The 26,699-nt window shown below is 41.3% G+C and overlaps 1 protein-coding gene across 2 annotated transcripts in view; it reads left to right on the top strand.

Moving 5' to 3' along the window:
* The window catches only part of EPHA4 (EPH receptor A4), a 155,898-nt gene that overhangs the window by 82,199 nt on the left and 47,000 nt on the right, over window positions 1–26,699 (top strand). For both annotated transcript variants that reach the window (XM_083506371.1, XM_083506372.1), the window contains exon 5: window positions 2,545–2,883. In XM_083506371.1, the coding sequence (XP_083362497.1) occupies window positions 2,545–2,883 (339 nt within the window). The remainder of the gene's footprint in view (window positions 1–2,544; window positions 2,884–26,699) is intronic.

Here is a 26,699-nt window from a genome sequence, read left to right as displayed (position 1 = left end):
TGTGTCTGGATTTTCACTTTTTGAAACATGGCAACCCTAGTTAATTTCTCCATTTACTTGCACGCATATTCTCACCTGCAGACCACTCACCCCTTCCACCCCATTCACATCACCCTTACTCCTTAATGCAGGGGTCAGCAAACTTTTTCAGCAGGGGGCCGGTCCACTGTCCCTCACACTTTGTCGGGGGCCAGACTATATTTTGAAAAAGATAATAATGAATGAAGTCCTGTGCCCCACAAATAACCCAGAGATGCATTTTAAATAAAAGCACACATTCTACACATGTAAAAACACCAGGCAGGCCCCACAAATAACCCAGAGATGCATTTTAAATAAAAGGACACATTCTACTCATGTAAAAACATGCTGATTCCCAGACCGTCCGCGGGCCAGATTGAGAAGGTGATTGGGCCAGATCCAGCCCCCGGGCCTTAGTTTGCCTACCCATGCCTTAATGCATACTACACATCCTCCATCACACACACACACATCATTCACTCTCTCCTATGCATAATATTCTTGTTGATTCTCACTAACGAATCAGAGTCGTATAGGAAAACCATGCAAGCTCCTCCCATGACAGTATCCTAAAGGCTGGGTGAATAACTCAAGCAGCTAATTCCATAGCTCCAGTAGGTTAGAACTTAGAAACATGTAAACATATTGTAAAATCTGCTCTGTCTGTTGCAACAGATGCTTATACTGCCACTGCTACAGTACTAGATACCACAGAAGCCATATAGACATTACCTAAAATGTTTTGATACTGTCACATTTTGTTTTATTTATATAAGAAATGTATACCTTGCTTTTCACTCTGTGCCTCAAATTGGCTTATTGGAAAGAGGGAGGAGTTTAGAATCACACAAAAACAAATGTTCCATTAGTACAAATTTGTTTTGCTTCCATGTTGCTTTATGGGTTTTCCTGACCACCCACAAAAGCTGATGGGGGCTACAGGGGGAGAAGAGGAAGTAAGCCCTTTTGCATTAGCAAGAGGTTTTGTGCTGGCTTCCACTAGGAAAACTACTTAGTTGAGTCTAGCCCACAATATACAGAATTTAAAACATATGCTAAAACTTCATAAAGTAAGAAAACAGATGAACATATTAAAATCATTTTAATCTAGCGCCTGAAACTTAAGATGGGTTCCTGTCTGATTTCTAGCAGGAAGGAGTTCCATAGAGTTGAAGCTCCTATGCTAAAGGTACAACTCCATTTATCCACACCCGTGGGCCTGCCCAAATGCCTTGTCTGCTGAAGGGTGCTTTGGACTCTGGTGCTCACTTTTGTTCCTCTCTGCAGCAAAATAAAAAATGGGCAGGTACCATGTTTATTTGAAGTAGGGTTTCCCTGAACTTATGAGACAGAACACACTAGATGTGCTACCATTCCTTTCACCCTGCCATGCGGGTTAAGTGTGTGTGAGTCTGATCTCCCTCAGAGTGAAATTGATAGCTTTTATGTTGTGAACCATATGCCCCTTGAGAACTAGGGGAATAGGCTGGTATACAAATTTAATAAATAAAATAAATATAAATAGCTGAACAGACCCTCTAATTCTTTTCCTTTTCTTATTTCCTGTTCACATACTGCTTTCTAAGCTCTGCATGTTGTGACATGATTCAACATGAACACATTTCTTCCTCCAGTTTACTGGGTTGTTTTATGCATTTAGACAAGCAGGGTTAATGTTTCTTGCTGATGTTAAATCACACCAAATTTACCCAGAAACAGTGTGCAAGCCGCTGGATGTTGTGCAAGAGGTGGACACACTTAAAGGGATGGGTGGGGTGGAGGGCAGAGGGATTAACAAAGTTGCACCAGGATATTTTTGTGAAGCTCAGCTAATCGTTAAAACATCCTGGGAAAAAGGGGTTTAGGAAGATAGGCAAAGATCAGGATAAAAGAGCCGTGGAACATTTTACTCATGCACCTGTTTGTAGTATTAAGAGAGATCATGGTGATGCTTTTGGCTTTGATCCAGCCATATGTGCGTATCCGAAGTTTGCTGCCATGCACACATTTTCTGAGGTTAAAAGGCACCTTCTATGACTTGGGCTGGAATAATCTATTTAGAGGAATTTGGGGGAAGACCACAAGATCCCATTCTCTCCACCTTCCACTCCCCAACAAAAAGACGAAAGTTTTGTCCGTGTTCTGGCTGTTACTACTGCACAGCATGTGGATGAGTCTTTTTAGCTCAGGCAAATAAGCATACACAACATCCATTTGTTGACACAGTTTGCTATCTAGCCATAAATATGCACATGGAAATCCTGCTTCCCTGTGTGCATGGCCTTAGCTCTGTGGGATTGTGTGTGTACTTTTATAGCATTTTAGTACTTGTACCCCCCAACCCCCCCCCCCCAAAAAAAACTACATATGAAATGGAACAGTTGCAGACTCCACTAACTGCCAGGCATGTTTGTTTCAGCAGATCACATTAGGGCAGATACACCCCTAGAGAGGGTTTCCTTCCTTCCTTTGACCTGGAAATGTAACTTTTTAAATAAATAAATTGTGCTTTTTGTCTTGCAGGCCCTCCATCTGCCCCCCAGAACCTGATTTCCAATGTCAACGAGACATCCGTCAACTTGGAATGGAGCCCTCCTCAGAACAAAGGTGGCCGCGAGGATGTTTCCTATAATGTGGTATGCAAGAGATGTGGAGCCAATGATCTGAACCGCTGCCGGTCCTGTGGGAGTGGTGTACACTTCAGCCCTCAGCAGAATAGCTTGAAAACCACCAAGGTTTCTATTACTGACCTTTTGGCACACACAAACTACACCTTTGAAATCTGGGCGGTGAATGGAGTATCCAAGCAGAATCCTAGTTCGGACCAAGCTGTGTCTGTCACTGTGACTACAAACCAAGCAGGTAAAATCCAACAGACCCTTTCCCTCCCTTGCTCTCCATTCTCCATCTCAATTGAAAATGGTACTGTATGAGCTTATCAGTTGATGCTGAATAGAGGACACCAACGAAATATGAAATGCTTATGCAGCTATTGCTTTTGCATGGTACCTTTTGCAGCTGCTTTATTAGGATGAAGTTATGCTTTAAGGAGATGTTGCTGAAATTCACAGTTGTTGTGCCCTTTTTGGCCTATACTTGACTGCATGTACTAATCTGAAAGAACATCAGGACTCATTGCACATAGGAAACGCTACCTTTTTATAAGTGCGTCATATTCTTCCTTGGGCAGGAGTCTTAACGCTTGAGTCAGAGGGCTGTTCAGCCATGAGCCTGTTTTTTCTCAGCGCCAGATGGAAGAGAAGTAAAATAGCAACCAGGGAATAAAGAATACAGATAGATCAACCTTAGCACTTCCCCAAGATCTAGAATTTTAATTTTGTTTGGCATTTAACCTGAGCTTCTGAAACAGTATAGGAAACATCTAACTGAAATGTTTCAGTCGTGGTACCAAGCAGAATTGTTGTTTTAATTCAGAGAAGCCAAAGCACCGGGGGGCGGGAGGTAAAATTCCAAACATCTGGAAAGCGACACTACATATTGGAGCTTATATGCTAATGCTAGAAGCCTCTGGCCCAAGATGGGTGAGCTAGAGTGCTTGGTCTTAGAGGAGAGCTCAGATATAATGGGCACAATGGAAACCTGGTGGAATGGAGGGAACTAGTGGGACATGGTTTTCTCTGAATGCAAACTCTTTAGAAAGTCAGGCAAGGACGTATTGGAAGTAGTGTCACTGTTAATCAAAGGCACCATTGATTCCAACAAGCCAGAAATCCCCAAAAAGGAGAGACTGCTTCACATCATCACTGTAGATGGTGTTATCAGGCCCCAAGGATTAGTATTGAGGGTATTCTATTGTCCCCCTGAACAAAATGCTTAGGTGATCTTAAGGTGGAGAATTAAATCAATGAAGCATCCCAAAGAGAAAGTGCTGTAGTAATGATCAAATTCAGTTATTTTCACGTAGACTAGCTATATGCATGTTCTAGTCATGGCAAAGAAATTTTTGAGATACTGGGCTCTAGAACAATTGGTCATGGAGCCAGCCAGAGGGGCAGTGACCCTAGACTCAGTCATAAGTGGTGCCCAAAACTTGCTGCAAGATGTAAATATTGTTGAACCACTTGGGAATACTGACCATAGTGCTGTCGAATCTTATTCAGAGTTGACCCATTGAAATGAATGCATCTAAGTTAGTTCATTTATTTAATTGGGTCGTTCTGAGTAAAACTCAGTGGAATACCACCCCGTGTATTTCCAGGTTGTCAATTGCCATGGAAATCCAACACAGTCATGTTTGACTTCAAAAGAGGGAAAATGAGAGGTTTGGTAGAAAGGAGCGTGAAAGAGAAAGTGAAGTGGGCCAAATCCCTCTGGAATGCTTGGAGGTTGTTCAAAACCACAATAACAGAAACTCAGCTAGAATTTATACTACAGATTCCTGTCAAAGCCAGTATGTCTCTAAATACCAGTTGCTGGGAATGAGATGTAGGGAAAGTGTATTGTCCCATAGGCATCTGGTTGACCACTGTGAGAGCAGATGGACTAGATGGGATTTTTGACTGATCCAACATGGCTCTTCTTATGTGCCCTAAATAATAATACACTTTGAATAATTAATTTTGAAATCATTTTGCAAATCTTGCTAGCTTGCTGCCATATATTGAATTAATTTGTACTTTGCCTTTGTAATGGGGAGATGAACTCTGTTTGTGTGTTGTTGTGTGGTTTGTTTCCTCTTCAGAGTTTGATGCGCTTCTGAGAATTTTGCAGGGAAAGAGTTCTCAAGAATAAAATTGGCTGTAGAAACGTTTTAGGGAATACCAATGCCACATGAGTTCTAGGGTTTGAGGCTAGAAAATGCTGTCTCCTTGAGCTGTCATTGAAATTAAATGAAACCAACAAGACTTGGCATCTCATAGCGATGTTTGATAACAGAATCTGGCTGATATTTAAAATTTGCATTCTTTCTATTGTACACGAAGTGTTTTTATAAACATTTGAATTTATTTCCTTTAATCACCATCCAGTGGGGTTGGCGGGTACAGGTGAGGAGCAGAGCAATGCTATGCCAACCTAAGTTAGCATCTGGATCAGAATGTGGCGATACTAGTTCATTTTGAGAAGCTGTTTATCTCCAACACAAAGGGTAAAGTCCTAAGCAGACCTGATCTTTTATAGGTCAATGTCTATAAAATTGGGCATGTCTAAAAGCCTTACATTTGTTTTAATGAAATACATTCCACCCCTTCCCTATCAGGCGTGGCCATGTAATTTAAGGGCGTATGTGTCTCTGCAGTGGGATCTGAGTAAAACTTTCTCCTTTGACCATATTTCTTCTCTAAGAAATATATTGTTGTATCCAACAGCAGCTGCTTTAGTAGAAAGTCTTCTACTGACTCAAGTGTTGCATGATTTTTGTTGATCTCTCTTACCCACTGAAGCTCCCACTGTCCCCCTTCAAAAGCTACTCTTGCAGGTTACAGAACCTGCAGAAATACTGTGGGATATAATGTAGAGGGCTGCAGTGAAGATTGTATTGTCATGTCTTGCACAAGAATAAGCGCTTTTCTGCTAGTGCAGAGCCACCATTAGTTACAAAACTATAGTTTATTGATATTCCGTGTTCCTCCTGCTCCTAATATGGAAAAGTACTACTATATTAATAAGAAATCACACCCTTATGGCCCATCTTCATAAAGCCATATCTGCACAGTCCTCGATTCATCTCACCTTGGCCAACATAATTTTTTTAGGGTAGTGGAGATTGTCCATCCTGGGTTAGCCTCCCTCTAATCACTGTTTGCCAGTTCAGTGAGGATGCATGTGGCTTAGAGAGATGGGTAGTGATAGAACATAACATTTTGCATGCAGACATTCTCCAGTTCAGTTGCCGGTGTCTCCAGATAACAGGATCAACGTAGAAGGTGATGTGAAAGACTGCCAGCTGGGACCCTGCAGAACCACTGCTGGGCCAAAGCAGAGTCAGTGGTGGACTAGAGGGACAAATAGTCTTACCTGGTATTATTCATTCACTTTATATAAAAGAAAAAGTCTTAAAGGTAGCTATGGGACCTATACTGTTGCTGATGGTGACCAAGATGTCTTCCTTACTAGACTCTACCATCCAATCTGGCAGCCCAAATCTATCATAGTTGCTTCCATAAATATCCTGCACTAATTTTTCCACTTTGGTGCTATCCCTGGGGGATGCCATTTTGACAGCCTCTTTAAAGGTGGAGCAGCCAGTCAGAAGGCAGCAGAGCAAAAAAGGGTCCTGCTCTGAGGCTGGTTCGGTTCCTGTCACTTGTTTAGACTTGTCTTTGGAATATACAGCCAAAATGCTGACTCCAGAACCAATGTTCACTAAAAGAAGAGGCATGTGTTTAAGGCATCTCCCTGTTTTCCTATATTGCATCTCATACCCCTGCATGAGAGAGAAAGACATATAAGGAGGCAGAAAATAATGTCAAAAGTATCTTCATAGAACTTGTAAAGCTGAAAAGAATCTCATTCGGACACCTGCATTAAATCAACAACCTTCATTTATTTGCTCGAGTACTTGGCAGCAGCACATTTATTGAAAATAGATACAGTACAATAGTAGGAGAGACCATATAATTGTGAGTCACGAGTGTGTTTTTCATTATTTTCTATACAACTTTTATCAACTCAGTTGGAGCAATGTAAGTGGGTTGCTGAGCTGCACTTTACTTTATTCACTTACATTTTGTTGTTTATTTTCATTTGCAATGGGTTTTTGTAAGTCTCAGACAATGCAAGGGAATGTTTAAATGAAAATATGCAAATAAAACTTGGTTACCAACGTGAATATATGAAGACGATATTATTCTATAGTAAGATTTGTGTCTGAGCTTATAGATAGTATCTCAATATGACTTTATCCAGATATGATATGCCTTTCAAAAATATGTTGCATTATATGTTAAAAATGTTAAGGTGGCTTGCAGTTGTCTCAGCTTTATAGGATCTAATGACATGATTAAGAAACAATACTATGATAATCTGTAGATTTTAACAGATATGATTAAGGAACAGTACTATGATAATCAGTATATATTAACCTTGCAGTCCTGTACATGTCTGTTCAGATGTAAGCCCCAAAGAGTTCAGTGGGACTCACTGCCACATTAATGTCTGTAGGACTGCAACATAAGACTGTAGTTCTACATAAAGATGAACAGGTACATCCGTTGAAATAGAATTCATCAGTGCTTCCACTGTGAAAATAGGGGCTTATTGTTGGTAACTGTGTTACAAGTAGATATATTAACTACTAAAATCAGTAGTCTCTGTCAGCTGAAATAGACCACATACCTTTCTAACAAGTTTCAATAAATATAGGTGCATGATCCTGCTAAAAATAAGCTTCTTTCACTCATTTGAATTGGAGAGTAAAGCACATATTTGCTCTATATATCACTGGCCTTGTTGAAGTGGATGGAATTTATAAAGTCTTCATTTTGGATAGATTGAGTCCACTATCGTTAAAAGAAATCCTCTACAAAGAAACTAAGTTAGAAAGTAGGAAGTACATGTTAAAAGGCTAAATTCAGTGAGAAAACTTACCAAGCTGATGATACCACATTGTTTGGCGTGGTTACAACAAAATGGGACTGAGAGAGGCTTCTAAAGGATCTCTCCAATGAGTGGCAAAATTGCAAATGCATTAAATGTAAGTTGGGGGGGGGGGCAAAAACATAATAATCTAATTTCACATACTGTAAGTGCTTATAGGATCTGAACATTCTGGTTACATAACCTCAAAAAGGTTGTTATAGAGCTGGAGAAGGGCAATCACAATAATCTAGGGACTGGCACATTGTATGTACCCTTATGTTATACATCTTGTATAACATAGAGTGATTGTGGGTTCAATCTTGAGCACACCATTCAGTTTAAACCTTCCTGTGTATATATTTTATGTAGCTACACAGTGAAGTAAGGACAATGTTTTTGTTCTGAAACAAAAAGTATTCACATGGGAATAAAGCTACATGGGAAGAAAAAAACAAATCAGAGTGACGATTAAAAATAGAAATGTCTCTATCTTCCATCTTTCCATGTGGCTTCATTTTGCGTTACTCAGAGGACACACTGCTCTGTTCTGATTTTGGAAAGCTTTTTCCCCCAAAAAAGTTTTTTTTTTCTTTAGCAAATGAGACTGCATGGCAATTTGTTAGCCTGTTAGGTTACCTTCAGCTTAATGTTCTGTTAAGTCAGCCATCACAGTGAAATGGGTAGAGGAAATGCCAATTAAGGTGGGGGTGCCCTGTTAATAAATATTCAGGCTTTTCTCTCACTGCACTTGACTGTGGATATTTTAAAACTGCTGCTGTAGTCAGCGAGGGATCTTTTGTATGACGATATCCAGCTCTGGCTAATGCTTACACACACTCCCTTCTTTTTCAGCGTATCTAGCTGTCTGTTTGCCTGTCACAAAGCTCCTTCGTTTCAGAAAGAGACTGAGACCTGCAACATACTCTCCCAATATTACACACACACACACACACACACACACACACACACTCCAGATTGTTAATCACCGTCATCCTGTACTGCTTGCCTCCAACATTCTGGACCTGTCAGCTACGGTCTAGAATGCCAAACCAGTAGATCAGAATGAACACATTCTTCTGCTAGCTAAATACTGTTTTGAGTTTCATTGCAGTTAGCACCAAGCTAAACCTCCGCAAGCAGCAGGCAGGGTAGATTTTCAAGGATGTCATGGAGAACGAGAAGTGGATTCACACTTTGACTTTCCTAATTGAGGCACAATGGTTGAGGCGAAAGTGGGGCAGTGGGCGGAGTGTCAATGTTTTGCTGTTTTAAAGGGTTTTTTTAAAAAAATAAAAACAACAACACACACAAAAAAACCCACACACATTAGAATAGCCGAAGGGCTTTGTGTGCTTACTTCCAGGTAACTCACAAACACTGGAAGATTTTCTAGAAAAATAAAACAAATTCTTGCTTGGTATTTTGGTGTAGTGCTTTCGAAGCCCCTGCTTGCTTTCAGATGCTGATTAGAATTCCGTGTGCATTGTGCCACACAGCACAGAAAATGCACATAAAGCGCTTCTCTATGTTCTGCCAGCCCGATTTAGACTGTGCAATAGCGTATGTGTATCAAATGAGGATCCATTGCTATACCATGCCCTGCGTCACTTTGCGCTGCTCACGCTGACAATGATGGAAGTTGCACGGGAAGATCAAAAGCATCAGATGGCCCTTAGTTTGATTCCAAGTGTTATAGCTGAGGCTGCCAAGGCTAGTAAAGTGAAGGGCCTTTCGGTTCGGCTGCCATCTTGCTCTCTGTATTTCTAATTAGCCCATAACGCATGCACACTTGAAATGAAATGCAGTTGGACAATTATTTTAAGTAGCTGCAAAAACACATTTACATTTTCATGCAAAAATAAAGTTAATTGACTCTCACATTCATCATCTTCTCCAGTTTGTCAAGAGAGGCAGCTGAGCACATGCCAACTACAGCAGAAGTTTCCTCCCCTGGACCTCTGTCAACCAAATACCTAGTTATCCAAATTCACGGTGTGATTTCCCTTATCCTAAGCATCCCACCTGACAGTGTCACCTTCTGTTATCTTTACATTTTGCAGGTTTCATTCACTGGTTTTGAAAACGAGGCTTAACTGCATTTTAAAACACACACACACACACACACACACACGCACACAAATAATTTGTCCCTTTCCCTTCTTTTCACAAAAGAGAAGAAAGTATTTTTATTTACCTCATTTATAGTTTGGAGAGCTATTCCCCCCCTCCCTAATGTATGCTTGTTTGACTTTGCGTTGATGAGTGAGTGTTTGGTTTACTGTGTGTGAGGAAATCAGTGAAAGGAAACTAAGTCAGACTAATGAGTATTATGTTTAGTTCTCAAAGTAGTAAGGGCCAAGGTCATTCTTATTTCTGGTGGGATTGAGATCTAAAGGCTAGACCCAGGTCCTGTGGGATTTCTGTATCCTGTACTCACAAGCTTCCACCTACTGGCTAGCAGTTATGCTGCTTTGATTAGACTGCAGATGTTGTACAGTGCCCTGGCCCAAGAGGAGCAAATTCCCAGTCGCCTGGCAATGAAGATTTTAGAGCATTGACAGAAACTCTTGAATGAGATGCTTTGTCCAAAATGAAGAGCCACAGAAAAGTGTGAGAAGCTGTATTTTTAATGGTCCCTCATAATTTGAGTTCCTTGCTGGGTGGGGCGGGGAGGACCGTATTATGTGTCATTTACAGTGTCAGAAATCTAAGATCAAGTGAAAGTAGACCCTACTCATGACTGTGTTGCCCTATCCTGGAAATTTTGGCTTTCTGTATTTAAGAATGAACTCTTTTCGGACTCCATATATCATGCTAGAATCAGGGGACTTTGCCCTCATCTACTTGGCAGCGTTGTGCCAGCCAGCTCTTCCCCATCCAGTCCACTCAATGCTGTGAGCAAACAGGGAGGCAATTTGCTAGGCTTTACGGAGCCATGTGGTTCCTTGGGATGTCCCCAAAGCAGCAGGGTGACCTTCAGCCTTGTTGCCATTGGCCATGTTGCTGGGGCTGATGGGAGCAAATAACATCTGAAGTGTGCCAAGATAGCTGCCCCTGTTTCATGCAATGAAGTGAATAATGGCAATAATTCTGATATGAAAATAATGGCTGATATGAAAAGAATGGGTTTGTGATTGATATACAGTATTGAGGTTCATTGCTTCTGGATCATTTACGAAGTAAGAAAGTATTCCTTTCATCTGCAATATGAACTCCTAAAACTTTGTTTTGAAGGATTGTCACAATACAAGCTCATAATTCTATGCATGAAGAATAGATTTCAAAAATAGCTTATTTATGTACGTAATTCAGTTTCTATTCCACACCTTCTAAAATACTTTAGGAAAGTAACAATACTCTTTTTAATCAGTAATTTAAGAAGTTTCAAAATGATTTCTAGCAATAAATAAAGTTAGAAAAGAAAGAAAGTAGAGCTAAAATTACAACACAAAGTTTTGAAAACATATAATCTCTTTAGTTGGTACAAAACTAGAAAGAAAACTGAATGGAAAAAGATTTTTTAATAATTAAATCTCATTCCACTTTTTACTGTCTTAGGCCTCAGGAAGGAATGAAAATCCAGTTTTGTTTTCAGTCAGATAAAAATCAATATAAAGAACAAAAAGAGAGAAAATATTTGAGAAGGAGAAGATGAGATATATGTTTTTGCATCTCAGCTAGGCAACTAGCAACATATTTTGGGGAATGAGGAACAAACAAATTATCCTGAAGAACCCACCCCACCCCACCCTTCATCTATTTATTACATTTATACCACAGCAGCCCTTGTGACTTTATATGATTTAAAAGCATTTATATAAAGCTTAGAATTTCAAAAATCTCTAACCCTTACTGTTGAACCTCAGATCAAACTAGAAAATCTTAAAGCCTTTCCAGGAAGTCTTCAGGTTCATACATTAATAGAGCAAGAGGGGAAAGGTGTTTTGTAATTGTGAGGGAGCCACCAAGAATATCTGTCTGGTGTTCAAAATTCGCACAGAGAGGATTCGGACAGAAAGGTGCTTTTGTTTGAACTTTGAGGCTGCAGTTGAACAAAGGACAGAAGATGTGCAGGCATGTTTCAGTCCAGCATGGCATCCTCCTTCCTGTGATTGGCATCTTGACCCCTCAAATGTACAGAAAGCAGCCTGGTATTTGGCTGAAGGAGAACTTTGCACAGGAAGGTTGATTGTTCTGCACCTTGGTCAACCAAGATAATAAGAGCTGTCAGCAGGAGACAAGCCTGAGATGTATGGCACAGATACTTGACGCAGCAGGGCTGCTTTAGCCTTTCTGCGTGCCCAAAAAAGAGGATGTTTCTACAATGGGAGTCAGTTGAGAATGTGAAGTTCAAAGCTAGTAAGGGAGGCAGTTCATAGCTGGTTAAATATTTGGAAGATGTAATGTGGTCAGGAGTGTAAGGATATGTGTGTCTTGAAACTTGTTTTGCATAAATGTCAGCCCTTCTTTATTTATTTGGCTAAAAATAAATAAATAATTCATGTTTTAAACAGTTTAAAATTGTGGACAGAATATATATAATATAATATATATATAATAATCCCGTCTTTGTTCTTTTGATGGTTTAATGATTCATCGTATAGCGTACAAAGAGTTTTGAAAAGGAAAACAAATTTTTTAAAAAGTGGGGAAACCACAGGACTTAGAAGTCTAAATGTGGCAGGAGAACCAGAGAGTAGAAAAAATAATCATCGCATTGAATTGTTTCTGAGATGCTACTGAAATGAATGGTTAGCTAAAAGATGCCTTTCATTTGTCCGTCATGTGTGCTTGGGAAGAAAACTCCCAAGGATCTTAAAGATAAACAGCTCTGATCAATTGAGAATTCCTGCCCAAGGTCCTTTAATTATGCCCCTAAAAAAGAGTGTGCTGTGGTAGGAAATATCTTCTCTATGCTGCCTTTTTCCCTTTGGCACCCAGCCTTGTTCATGTGCATTAGACGTGCTAATAAGACTGTGCATACATGCAGCCAACTCGAAACAAAACAAAGAGGGAAATCTACCATTGGGAGGGGTTAGATTTATTATTTTAAAGCGATTACGTTTTTTACACAGAGAAATAATACAAACAACAACTGCCTGCTTCTTGGCAAAGCAGCTGTACCACCCATTTCCATGAATTTGTATTCAACAAGAGGGTAAGACTCCGTCGGCAAGGCACAGAAAAGGCTTCGGCAACCCTTAGTAAATCACCAGCTTCAGGGTTCATTGAACAACTTAGGAGAAAGTAGTCTACTCTGTAGTGACAAGAGGTGATTACGATGTTTAAGTAGGCACTTGGTCACATTTTGAGTGAGATCTGACTGTTTTCTCAGGGAAATGAAATTCACTGTCACTCCATAGCAAAGTGGCTTCTATTATTTTACACGGGTGAGTAGCACAAATTCTTACTTTTTCCTCCATTCGTAGTTGGGGCAGGATAGATGCATTAATAGTTTCAACATCACGTAGTCAGTGCAGCGTTTCCTCCCAGCTGTGAATGTAGGAAGAAGCAAGAATTTGTGCTTCTTACCCATGTAAAATACCGTATTTTTTGCTCTATAAGACTCACTTTTTCCCTCCTAAAAAGTAAGGGGAAATGTGTGTGCATCTTATGGAGTGAATGCAGGCTGCACAGCTATCCCAGAAGCCAGAACACCAAGAGGGATTGCTGCTTTCACTGCGCAGCGATCCCTCTTGCTGTTCTGGCTTCTGAGATTCAGAATTTTTTTTTCATGTTTTCCTCCTCCAAAAACTAGGTGCGTCCTGTGGTCTGGTGCATCTTATAGCGTGAAAAATATGGTACTTTACTACCGAGTGACAATGAATTTCATTTCCCACAGAAAATGGTCAGTTCTCTTTCAAAATGTGACCAAAAGTGTACAGAAAACAACTCTCTGTTGTTGCTGTGTCCCTGTCCGTTTTATATTTCCACCTCAGGGCAACATTTCAGCGAGTTCAGTAGGGCCTGATCCATAATAGCCCTGGGAAGTGTAAGTGAAGGCCAGGCTGCTCCGTAATTTCTGTTCCAGTCCAGATGAGTTTCCCAGCTGCAATTGCACCTCTTCCTTCACAGCTCCCACATGTTCAGGGGGCTTTTCCCCCCCTCCCTAGCCATCTCCTCCAAACTGAGTAAAATTAATTGTTATCTCCTAAGAGGAGCCAGAAAGACACCAGAGTCCAGTCTGCAGTTGAGCAACAATAAAAGGATTCAGAGAATTTTATCAAAGCTTCTATTAACCCCCTGCTGGTGTCCTCAAACAGGATTTTTCCTCCAAGAATGAGAGCACAAAAGCTGGGCTACACAACTGCCCCTGTGTGTCCATTCAGAGGTTTTAAATCCGCCGAGTTACTAATTAAAATGCCATGCAGTGTAGCACAAATAAACATAGCCTGCTTCTAAGTCCCTGCATTGCTCCACTGACTCATGATTCAAGAAGCAGAGTACGAAGCTGACCTGATTATATCCATGGATGAGAACGCTAGCCCAGCCTCGCTCTCCCATATTGAATTGTTAAGCTTTAGCTGTGGAGGGAAGCAGAAAAGGACTGTCAGATACATTCATACGTAAGGCGATGAAGGGGACCAACAAGCTCTTTGTTTAGAAACTGTCCCTCATGGGGAGGCCGGTCCTTGCGGTGCCCTTCTGATAGAAGCCTTATTGAACCGAACACAGTTGTCGCTGGCCGTGTATCTGGAGAATCGGGAGCGTTGTCTGTTTGCACAGGTTTGCACTGGCTCACAGAGAGCTGTAGCGCGCGCCTACCGCAGTCTGCAATCAAAGTGGCAACGTTTTGAGGGATGTCACAATGCTGAGCTTTCTAGCAGACGTGACTCTTTTCACCGAGATATGTCACAGGAGATTTAAATCAGTGTGAACTGGTGTGTAGAGAGTTTGGCTGGGGTGTTTTATTTTTGTTTTGTTTTCGTGTGCGTGTGCGTCTTTCTCTCCCCTCCCCTTTCTTTCTTTTTTTTTTCAGTACGAGAAAGCTCTGGTGGGGTTTCCCCCTGCCCAAACAAATCATGCAAATGTATGGTTGCTATCTGCGTGCACTCGGAAGATTTCATGCAGTCTGTTTAGATTAATGTAATCTTCCTTCATTACTAAATTCAAGCACTGGCATTCTCGGCCTTTGATTTAGTAGCCTTCTTGGTCATTGGAGCACTTGGTTGCAGAGCTCTTGTAAAGGGGAGAGGGGAAAAATATCTTAATCACTATCAGACATTTATAGTGTTTTTATGCCTCTCTCTTGAATACATTCCAAAGAGGGAAAATAGCAAACCAGGCCATATGTACATAGTTTATGCCTTTTGGCCATTATTAGTTCAGAACACTCCATATGGGAAAAGGTCCTGTGCAAAACACACACTGCTTTGTTTTTTGTCCTTAAAGCCTTCCACTTGGATGTAATTATGTTCCAACATTGGATATTGTTATAAGAATGATTTCAGAGGGGAGAGGAATGGACAAAGCAGAATTAAATACACTTGACTATTTTATATTAAAATATATTGGTTTTATTCTTTATAGAGAGGAAAATCATTTCTGTTTTCACAGCATCCTGTTGGTTACATCTCTCACATACCTCTATGAGAAGAGATGGCAAGGACACAAATGCATTTCAGTCTTTGTGAAAATTTACTACACAATGTGAAATGTTTTCAGGGACAGTGTAGGTTGCATCCAATGTTAGTCGCACTAAAAGCAGATCATGAAGTCCATAAGTTATAAAGAAATGATCCTTTAGTTAACAAAGCATGCTTTTTGTATTATCTATTCAGTTTATCAAGTTATATACCTAAGACATTTGCTTAACATGGCAATGAAAATCAGTCAACAAAAGACATAAACATCATGTCAGCAGATGCATTTTAGATTTTTATTGGTCAACTTTGATGAAAAGAAATGCAAGTTTCTGGTCCTCATTGTTACTGAGATACTGAACTGCTTTCAGAGTATGAAAAACAATTCTCTCTTTAAATCTTTTATTGATTGATAGACATTTTTCTTCCTAGACACAATGCCTTTTTAGTCACACAGATGCAGAAATCAGCTGGAATCTGATAGTCTGCATTAGTTGAACTTGAGCTGGCCCTCCTGCTGATATAATTTGGGCTACCAGCATCTAACTTGATGAAGCTTGAATGGTGGCAGCAACTATTGAACATCGGCTGCTATATGGAAATCTTTCTTTGCTGAGCCTTAATAAGTGTGGACTTACCTCAATTAACAGATTATTTACTTTTTAAAAACAACAATTCTAAAGTGACAGTCCCAGTGAGAAAAGTATGTCATGCCCCAGATTGGTTAGAAATCTGGAGAAAGCTGATTTCTGTTGAAAACAATGGAACTTAAGTGTGCTTTTCCATTCATTTCAATGGGGCTTGGGTGTAACTAATTTTCTCTGGGTTACACCCATTGTGTGGATTAATGCTGTTCCACTGCAAACGATAATTGCCTCTTTGCAATTGTCCACAGTCCCTTGCATTTATCCTCTATGGTCCTCTGGCCTAAATGAGTTTCCCATCCGTAGCTCAGCGCTGAAAACGGATAGCTACATCTCAATTTTCTTGTGCGTCAAGATGCTGTATGCAAACCTGAACCAGTTTTTGTGTTCTGAATTGCCTCTCCTCTAATCTCTCAAGAAATCAGGGGTAAGGGAGTTGGGGAAAACCTTTGTGGGACAGCAGGGCTGACGAATTACCTTTAGAATTTCATAGTTGCTCTGCAGGGCATAGCTTCAGCAGCACACCGCCATCCTTCTCTCTCCTTGTGCTGCCATTGCTATGTTGAAAGTTTGAAAGGCTGCAATTATGCAAACAGTGAGGAAGGAAGGACCAAAAGAAGTCCTCTGAAGGTTGGAATGGGCACAAAGAGATATGGCTTCAATGGCAAATGGAAGACATGTGATTTTCTCTTCAAAAAGAAAGTGTTTGTTAAGAGTGATGAGTAGCAAAAGCCGTAAACTGCGAGACTCCGCAGGGTAGGCATTGTCTGGCATGTTTTGAGTCAAATACAGTCTGATCTTTACCCACTGCTGTAAATTGCTCACTTAGTCTACTTGCTTTCACATGTCACCAGCTTCCTTTAGGCATTAAGAGGATAAAATTTGCGGACGTGTCTGTTTCAATACGGAATGATACAGCCCTTGTAAATCAAGAGAGCTGTAAGAGGGGCATAAACATCTAGTTGGTGCATTTTATTGGAAGGGGAGAGAAAGCTCTTTTAAAGGCTTCAGCACTTGGAAAGCAGTTTATTGACTGAGATGAGCTTTTTAAAAATAAAAATCAAGCCTTCCTTTCCCCTCTATTCTATTTCGTCCTTCAATCCCTTGCATCATAGGAACATTCTTTCTGAGCATCTCCTTAGTTTCAAGAACCTGAAGATACTTCTTTCTCTCTGAGAGCCATTGCAGAATCTGGCCAACAAGCCCCCAAAGCCAGTAGTTAATCCACATAATCTCTTTTACACCATCAGAACTGGTGTCGACACATGGCATTCTTGGACAGCTGTGCTGCCTTAGATGATTAGTTTTGCAGAACTGCCATTTTAATGCCCCACAAAACACTGACATAGTCTTTCTTTGAGGCATTGTGGGAAATTAAAATGAAGGCTGTAAGCCTCTGCAGTGGTACCTCGGGTTACATACGCTTCAGGTTACAGACTCCGCTAACCCAGAAATAGTACCTCGGGTTAAGAACTTTGCTTCAGGATGAGAACAGAAATTGTGCGGCGGTGGCGTGGCAGCAGCGGGAGGCCCCATTAATTAAAGTGGTGCTTCAGGTTAAGAACAGTTTCAGGTTAAGAACGGACCTCCAGAACGAATTAAGTACGTAACCCGAGGTACCACTGTATAGGTACTGCCATCAGGTAAGCTCAAGGGTATAGGAAGGGGTCCACTGCAGAGCACTTTCTTGGACAGGGGGTCAAATCTACAGCTGGCCCTGAATACCACAATGCTGAAATTGCGCAGCATGAGCCCCTTGGGAGGCTTGCGCGTAGTGGGGATACAGCATCCTCGCAAATCCTTTCCTCTTCTGCTTTGTTTTAATTTACATTTGGTTTTGCACTCATTTGCAGTTGAAGCTGCCAGTAACTTTTAAAGCGATCAGAATGTCTCTGGAACTGAATTTGGGCTTTGAAATGGATGCTGTAGAAGTAAAAGCGGTTCTTATGATGTTTTGGAGATTTATCTCCGCTTGAATATTATTATCATTATTTTATATAGCATCATCAACATACCATTGTGGTTTATGGTGAACATCTCCCTGCCCCAGTCCACATTCTGATACTGGGTCCTATTACAGGTCTATGGGCAGTTAAGGACAAGAGGGTGTTCAAGAAAGCACAAGGCTTTTGGTGGTGTCATGGAACACAGTGCACCCACTTTGAAATGAAGTGGACTTGAGTACACATGTACAGGATTCATCTGTGAGGGCATAAAGATAGATGGGATAAAGAAGGGAAGAAGTTGTTTTAGCTGGAGATGGGACTGGATGGAAGAAAGTGTAGGAGCTTAGACCATCTGTAGCCCTCTAGATATTGTTGGCCTACAACCCACCCCTAACCATTGACCTTGCTGGCTGGGACTGATGGGACAGTAATAAAAATAGCTTTCTCTTCCTTGATCAAAGCAAGAACATTTTGATAGAGGATTTTTTGAACAAAGGCAAAATGATTGAGTTGTGACAAGGGAAGTCTACAGGGACAGCTGCGAAAAAGCATAAAGCATGAAACAAAAACTATACAGTGAGAGATGCCAAAGCTTGATTGTTTTTCTGAGGGAACTCAGAGGAAGAGGAAGATTTCCCCAATAATACATCTGAATAATTTTTTCCTGATTATATATCTACTGACCATTTGTTCTAGAGGAAGCTGCCTTCAATTCTTTTAGAAGAGGTGTGTCACTTTAATTGTAAGTAATGGCTGCTTTGCCCTTACCCAGAACTAATTTAGAATATATCAGTCTTGTTATTGTTAAAAGAGAGACAGAGAAAATTAGACTAAAATAAAACACTCAAAAATTGGCTCTCCAAAGTATCATAATAGATAAACATACTGTTCTCTTATAAGACAGAAAACACAAAACCTGTGGTTTATTTATTTATTCAATTTATTAAACACATCTTTTACCTTGTACCTCAGCCAACAAGGCTCCCAAAGTGGTTTTCATGATTCGAACAATAACATATTATTAAGACCAGCCTTTGTGAACCTGGTGCCTTCCAGATATTTTGGACTACAATTCCCATCAGCCCCACGGCATTGGGTCCATCTAGTTTAGTACAGTACTGCCTATGCCAGGGTTTCCCAAACTTGAGTCTCCAGCTGGTTTTGGACTACAATTGCTAAGGATGATGGGAGTTGTAGTCTGACAACAGCTGGAGACGCAACTTACGGGGGAAACCCCTGGTCTACACTGACAGGCAGTTGCTTTCCAGAAACCATTCTGCATCACGTGCTGAAAATCAGCCTGGAGCAATCTGATCGCTGTGTTGAATTGACAATCAAACCAGAACCCTTTCCTGATCCTCATTATAATCAGCCCTGAAAAAATGAAATTCAAAAGAGCTCTAAAAATCATGGTCGAAATTATTTTACAATAACATTGACCCTTACCCCACAACAGGAATCCCAAATCTTGCTGGCAGCTTTCTCTTCTCGTGTATTGCCATTTAGAATATCAAACAATGCAACTCCCCCCCCCCCCCATTCAAAACACAGAGTTGGAATCCAAAGGTGAGTAAATGCTGGGTGAACCGAAATAAATGTGGAACTTGTAATTTAAGCTGCTGCTGACACCCTAAAGTAGGACTTTAATTTTGTGCTTGCACATTTCAAGGCTCAAAGACCCTTCTCCAGTTTCTGACTCTGCTTTCAACTGACCTCCTTTTATTTTTACAACCAGGCAGTGCACAGAATGTAGTTCTCTCCCCTCATCTGTGCTTCACATGGTTTATAATTTGCTGCCATAGAAAGTACAGGTTTCAGATGAAGGAGAATGGACTCTATCCAATTACAGAGCCATTTACAGGTAAAAAGTTGTGGGTGGTAAACTGAAAGAGGCTTGAGCAACATTGCCTCCCACTCCCCTTCCGACCTTTCGCTCTTTATGGCAGTCCCTCAAGTGAAGAACAGGTTTGCAGTTCATTAGCCGGCCAGAATGGCGTAGATTCGTTCGCAGCCCCCACCTCTTGTATAAGAGTTTTCAGGGCGAACAAAAGTATCCATAGCTTTCAGTCGTAACAAAGAGCACTCAAATTAACACCATCAAAACATTACGTGGCACAACAGAAAAGGCTAACTTTATGCATTCTAGGAACCACATTGCTGAAATTTATATTTAATCAAATTACCAACCATACACACACCAGCTTTCTTTTCACACCTTGTATTTTTGTGGCGTTTATTCCAATGTCAGTTTTGTGTATCCAAGCTTAGAGGTGGGTTTCAATGACTCCCTATAATTCATTTTACTTATTTCTAGGGAATTATGATTAGTTATGATTTAGAAATGGCAGCAGATGAATGGGTACCATGTACTAGCTATGTAAACAGCTTTCCTCCTTACTACTAAAAGCACTTGTAACAATATGGGGAAGTAAAACCTTACATTACTACTTACCCATTTCTCCAGACACCTTAACAGCTATAAAGGGGTGGTGGGGTAGGGGAATTTTCATGGTGTGATACCCAACATTAGTCATAACAGTACACTCACTAAAATACATGGACCAGGCCTTTTATTTCAGTGGGTCTGTTCTGAGTGTGTCTAACCTCAGTTTTTACCCGTTGTCCACATACTGTAGAGCAGGGATGGGGGAAACCTCAGGCTCGGGGGCCCAAATGCAGCCCATCCAGACTCTCTCTCTGGCCCTCAGGACTCTCTCCAAGCCACACATCCTCTTAAACCACTGCTTTGCAGTGCCTGTAATGTGGCATTGAACTCATTGCATAAAGCCTTTTGCTTGCCTGCATGGGGCGTAGAGAGGGGTGTGTGTAGAAACTAGTTTACTGTACAAAGATAAAATTCATATGTATTGTTCCTCCTCCTTTCCCTTGCCTCCACCGCTGGGCGGTTGCCCAGAAGACAATGTGGGCATCAGGACGAAGCACGTTTCCTAGTCCCACTGTTGAAGTACCAAACAGTAACCTTCTAAGAGTTCACAGCATGGCTTTAATTCATCTGAATCCGTTCTTGCACCATTTCCCTCTTGACATAGGCAACCAGCAAATAAAATGCATTCTGTTGAATGGGGTCGTCCATTCATGTCTTTCTTCCTCCTCTACATTTATTTCTTTACCACTGTTGGGTTCACCTTAAGGACCATTATGTATGCCATATAAATGCTAGCTGTTCCTATCAACATTGCTTCCTTCTGTCAGTTCTTAACCTGCCAATGTAATGGCTGTGGGAAAGCAAGAACTTCTCACTCTTTTCTTTGGGTTTTCTACCATGCTCTTCCACAGTTACGATTTAATGAGAGTGCATCAGAAAGGAGTGAAGAATTTTGAGAGAACTGTCCTGGAGACTTATGTAATTCAGAATTTAATCACCTAGAACAGTAAAGGAACTAGGGCATGATTCAATCCCACCCACTGCCCACTCCCTGCCTAAGCAAAGCCTTATATTTTGGTCCAAGAGAATGTCTCATCTTTGTGTACAATGGATTGGCAGTCGCTCCAGCTGTGAGAGATGCAGTTTAATGGTCTGCAGAGCTAATAAAATTTAAAATCCAGCAATCATTCTCTTTAACTGTAAATTGGAGGCGTGGATCTGCTACAGTTATCTTCTGTGTTTAATGGAGGTAGAATAAAATACTGCTGGCAAATCTGGATGGCTTGAAAGCAATGCTAGCGTTAAAGCAAAAGCCATAGTGTGCATGGTTAGAGAAATAGCACCTTCTGATGTTTGCCCATAAGCCAAAGAGGTAAGTTTTTAAAATAATATTTGGGTTGCTGTTGATGTGCTAGACCTGCCGCTAATCATATTAGTCTGTTCCGCATGTAGGATCACTATAGTACATTACATCCAAATCTGAAACTTAGCAGTCCTAGTCTTTCCTTAAAAGGGAACGGCCCACACTCTTATTACAACATTGTGTAGTGTGTTTTCAACACTATGGCTACATTCACATGGCAGTTTATTCCATTTCCTTGATGTTTCCTTAACTGCTGATTTCTGCGTTATATTTGAGCCTTCATGTGGTGAAAAAGCCACTGATGAAATATAGCACATTCTTAGCATTTATTTCTGTGCTTTTTTAGTCCAGAAAAAATCCATTTGCAGCCCCTTTAATCTGGAAAATCACAGGAGTAAAGTGGATAAATTTAGGGTAGTATACTGTCAATACAAGGACACAGGTGGCGCTGTGGGTTAAACCACAAAGCCTAGGGCTTGCTGATCAGAAGTTCGGCAGTTCGAATCCTCGCGACGGGGTGAGCTCCTGTTGCTCGGTCCCTGCTCCTGCCAACCTAGCAGTTCGAAAGCACATCAAAGTGCAAGTAGATAAATAGGTACCGCTCCAGCAGGAAGGTAAACGGCGTTTCCGTGAGCTGCTCTGGTTCACCAGAAGCGGCTTAGTCATGCTGGCCACATGACCCGGAAGCTGTTCGCCGGCTCCCTCAGCCAATAAAGTGAGATGAGCTCTGCAACCCCAGAGTCGTCCGTGACTGGGCCTAATGGTCAGGGGTCCCTTTACCCTTTACCTTTACTGTCAATACAGGTTTTTCCTGCCATTTTCAGAAACACATATGCACCGAAAGGGTAGGGGAGTAGCAAAGTTGTCCAATGACATTCATTTTTGTGTCGCGCCACACCTACTGGTGTGAATCGAATTCAGCTCAACATGCCACTATATAGCATGTCCAGCAGTGTGAAAAGAACATGAGAAAATGGAACAGAAGCACTAGCATTACAATCAGGCAAACTACCGCAATATTCCCCATGTCTGAATGGCACCCTGTGTTTGGCAGCTTAACAAACCACTACAGAAAGTATGTCTAAATGAAGTAGGGTGGGTAATGCCTCCTTCTTCCACACTTGTGGCTTTGATATGAAATGCATGATGCACCTTAGAACATGGACAGATGGCAATTTATGTAGTTCTCAGCAAAGCATTGACACAACTTGTGCTGGGGTTCTTCTGCTGTACCTTTGCCTCTTAAGAAGCTCAGATGTCCATGGCTGCTTCCCAGTCCAGTTTCTGAAGTTCTTTCTCCTTATCCTAAGGTTATTTATTATCCCATGCCTTTCAAATTAGTATAGGCTGCACAATTTATCAAAGCTGGCGTTCTATTTATGGTGGATCAAGTTCTGCTCTTTGTTGCAACTGCATGGGCCCAGCAGTCTCCCAGCTTCCCAGGTTAGAGAGCCACTGGCTAATTCCAAGTTGAACAAATTGCTTATAGCATTTCTTCAAATGTTTTGCAGTGCTAACTCCAACCACCCGTGTTATGTTAATCACTGTCATTCAAGCGTTTGGGAATGTTTCTTTTCTTTTGCTTCTTCTTTTTTTTGTAAGTGGCTGAAACATTCAGACAGATTTTTATAAATTACCTTCTTACTGAAAGACTTGTTTTCCTGTTTGTTTAAAACTGGCATTCATACATACAGGAAACATACACATTGCTTCCTGCCATGTTTCTGTTGGCAAGTATTAAGTTATCTTTGTCAGGACGTGCCAACAGGCTTTCTTAGCAAGCAAGCAGAAATAAAACAAGTAGTCCTTAGACTAAACAGATGCCTCGCTTGAGTGGTACTGCAGGCCCCCCGCCTCATCAAGAGCTTCCTTCCTAAACAAAACAAGGAGGATTTGCCAATCTCTGCTTCGTAACTTTGTAGTGGTCAAATAAAATCTATGGGCAGGATCCAGTCATAGTTAAAGCTCTTAGACTATGCACACTTAACATGGAAAAAGTTCCATTGGAAACAGTGCAGCTTAACTTTGGAATAAGTATGCCTTGAACTGGGCTGCATGTCTCGTTGATTTCCGTGAAAGAAATTTACACGTGTTCTCACATATGTGTCCTACTCTCTCACCGAGATCAAGGGAATAAACCTTTGGCTGGATATTGCAGCTGTCAGAGTTCCAGATTTTAAAGTTGCTTCATGTTGGCATGATGATCTGAATTTTGTCTTTCAAGAAATGATTTTGGAGACAGAGGAGCAGAATGATAAAGATTTTGTCATTATACTTTTACAGAGTAAGGTAGTGTTTAAACTTTAAAACCACTATCGTCCTCAACTGTAGCTTGCATTTTAAACTCACTTAGTTATAAGAAACGTCTGTACAGAGCAGCAGCACTGGGGTATGTGATACAGTGGGACCTCTAGATGCGAACGGGATCCATTCCGGAGCCCTGTCCGCATCTAGAAGCAAACGTAACCAGTGACGGCATGTCTGCGCACGCGCGCATTGCTTTTCGCCACTTCTGCGCATGCGCGTGGTGTAATTTTGAGCATCTGCACATGCGCAAGCGGCAAAACCCGGAAGTAATGCACTCCGTTACTTCCGGATTGCCCCGGAGCGCAACTCGAATGTGCTCATCCCGAAGCACATTCAACCTGAGGTATGACTGTATTTAATTGCTTCCTATGCTCTTGTGTTTCACTGTAGCTCTGCAATTGGCCATACTGTATTTTCAGATGGCCAGTGCACACCCAGTTTGCTGTGTGACTATGCCCATACCTGAAAATGAGGAACATACCCTCAGTAAACTTGGAAGTCATAAGAGTTTTGCTGAATGCAAAAGCTCCAGCACCAAGCTGACTTGCAAATATTATTTTTAAGTAGTTCTTTTCTCAACTGAGAAAGGAGTATTTATCCTAGTTTAGTGTATCAGCTTTCTTTAAAATAATTAATAATGAAGCAGGCTTTTAGCATCCCTCAAACAAGGTAAAACTCTTAATCACAGTAGTATCATTACTGCTTTCAAGCATTTAATTTTGATCCTTGACAACATGTTGAAGCCATCAAGCATGGTTATGTTCCCCTTAAGGATGAAAGAATATTTGAAGAAACTGAATTAATTTGATGTGAAATATATATATCTGCAGTGATCCACTTTTAGTTGTGCACAAAGATTACTGTGTAGTGCTATCCCGATCTTCAGGATTCTCATTTTCATTGGTTTCCTGCAGACCAAAGACTTTTCACTTACCAGTAGTTGATTTCTTCTTGTTACTTTCTTCTACTCTGAATCAGTCATGAAATAGTGGCACCTGAACTCTACCATATTTAGCAAGTGCCAAAGGCCTGCTGCAATAACTCAGCGTTTGCTAGCCTAAGGAAATTGCTTTATTATGCTGTTTGGGCAAAGTTTTGTTCCAAGTCTGCTGTCCTATTCTTTGTTTGTAGGCCACAAGCACGGAACAGCAGTAATAAAACTACTGGTAGGTGTTTAATGGTAGAGTACTGAGGAAGTAGATAAAAGAAAATTGCTCCATTCACAACAGTAGGGAGCAAGTCTTTTTGAGTGAGGAGGGGCAAGATAGTGAACTACTGAGTTTGGGCCTGCATAAAGTTACTCAGCCATTTACTCAGGGACAGTTTCCTCTTCATTCCACTCCCAGAGCATACCGAATTCACCAAGAAACATGTTATCTGCATGAATGAACATACAATGGATAACATACCATCTATGAAATAAATATATAAGATGCATATCCCCGATAATAAGTATATAAGATGTGTATTCCTGGTTGGCAACTAGCTTTCTTGAATGCACACTTCAGAAAAAAAGTGAGGGGCATGTCTCTGGATTCTTGGGTTGTGCTTCGAGCCCCAAAACCCATCCCGAATGGAAATAAAGACACAGTGGAGGCAGAATTTAGTTTAAATGTTAATGGGCAAATTTTGGCCACAACTTTATTAAAATACACAAACGTGACTGGTATTGGCTTAGGCATTGGTATCAAACTATATCTGGCTCCTGCCCCACCCTGCAGGAAGCCTGGAAGGGTAAACAACCAGCAGGGGGATCTCCGTCAGTGTATATTGACTGGTGCTCACCCTTGGGGTTCCTGGGGGTCCTGGCATGGCCCTAGCCCCTCTCCGGGTTTTGGACGAGATCCAGACCCCCGGATTCTTTTAACGGAACACCCTATTCATTGGAGGGCCGCACCTCCCCTCCCCACATTCCTCTAAACCAATGCCTAACTGCCAAACCTTACAAAGTTGTGATGGTTGCTAAGAGGTAGGCAAAAACCAAGTGGCCACAGCCAATCTGCCACATTGGAAAAAATTCCTACCTGGCCCCCATTCCAAAACAGGCGACCAACTGAAGTCCAAAGCAAGGCCAAACACGACCTAATTAACGGTTGGGTGGGCAGGTGTTCGGCAACGCAAAGCAAAAGGAGGTCCTTACGTCGTGCTGCCAAATAGATATCCCCACCCTCAACCTTGCCACGCTGCTGATGGGTTAAAGGCCATTGGCATAACTGTGGCACCACCGGCTTGGAGCAAGGCAAGCCCCGCCCACAAGCCGGTTGGGGAAGAGTTTCAGGGCCGAGCACAACATGGACCCTCTGTTAGCAGGATCCAACTTATAGCATAAAAAGCATAGAAGGTAATATAGTTTTCACTTGCCTTTAATCCAAGGTTGCCAAGGTTTGTACAACAACCCCATGAGGTAGATAAGTTGAGACACAGTGACTGACCCCGGGTCATCTGATGAGCTTCGTTCATGCATGGAGATTTAAACATTTGTCTAAACACTCTAACAACTATCCTACACTGATTCTGTACGCAACAGCTGCTTTATATTGGTGCAACAATTAGGGGACTCTTAGTTAGCATCTATTTTGTTAAGCTTTAGGTGCTGACTAAAAACAGCAATTCTGCTTCTGTTGAGAAGGATGCTTAGAAGAGTGGTGCCCTAGCTGTCACTCCACCCTTTTCTATCAGTATTTTTAACACAGGTATGAAACTTTGGGTCATAGATTTCAGCAGATCACTTCAGCGTCTGTTGTACAGTGATACTTTCTGTTTCCAAATATGTGTGACTGGAAAAAAAATGAAAGGAAGACACCTCCCTCCCCCACTTCAAGAAAGAACATCCTCTTAAAGATAGATCGAATCAGGGCTGTTGAAAAATTATTTATGAAAGAATGATTCAGCTGCTCTTGAAGACTCACT

The sequence above is a fragment of the Podarcis liolepis genome (genome assembly GCF_965112155.1).
Source record: "Podarcis liolepis genome assembly, chromosome: 5".
Lineage (NCBI taxonomy): Eukaryota > Metazoa > Chordata > Lepidosauria > Squamata > Lacertidae > Podarcis > Podarcis liolepis.
The sequence above is the reverse complement of the archived record's forward strand: the minus strand, read 5'-3'. Positions and strand labels throughout refer to the sequence as shown.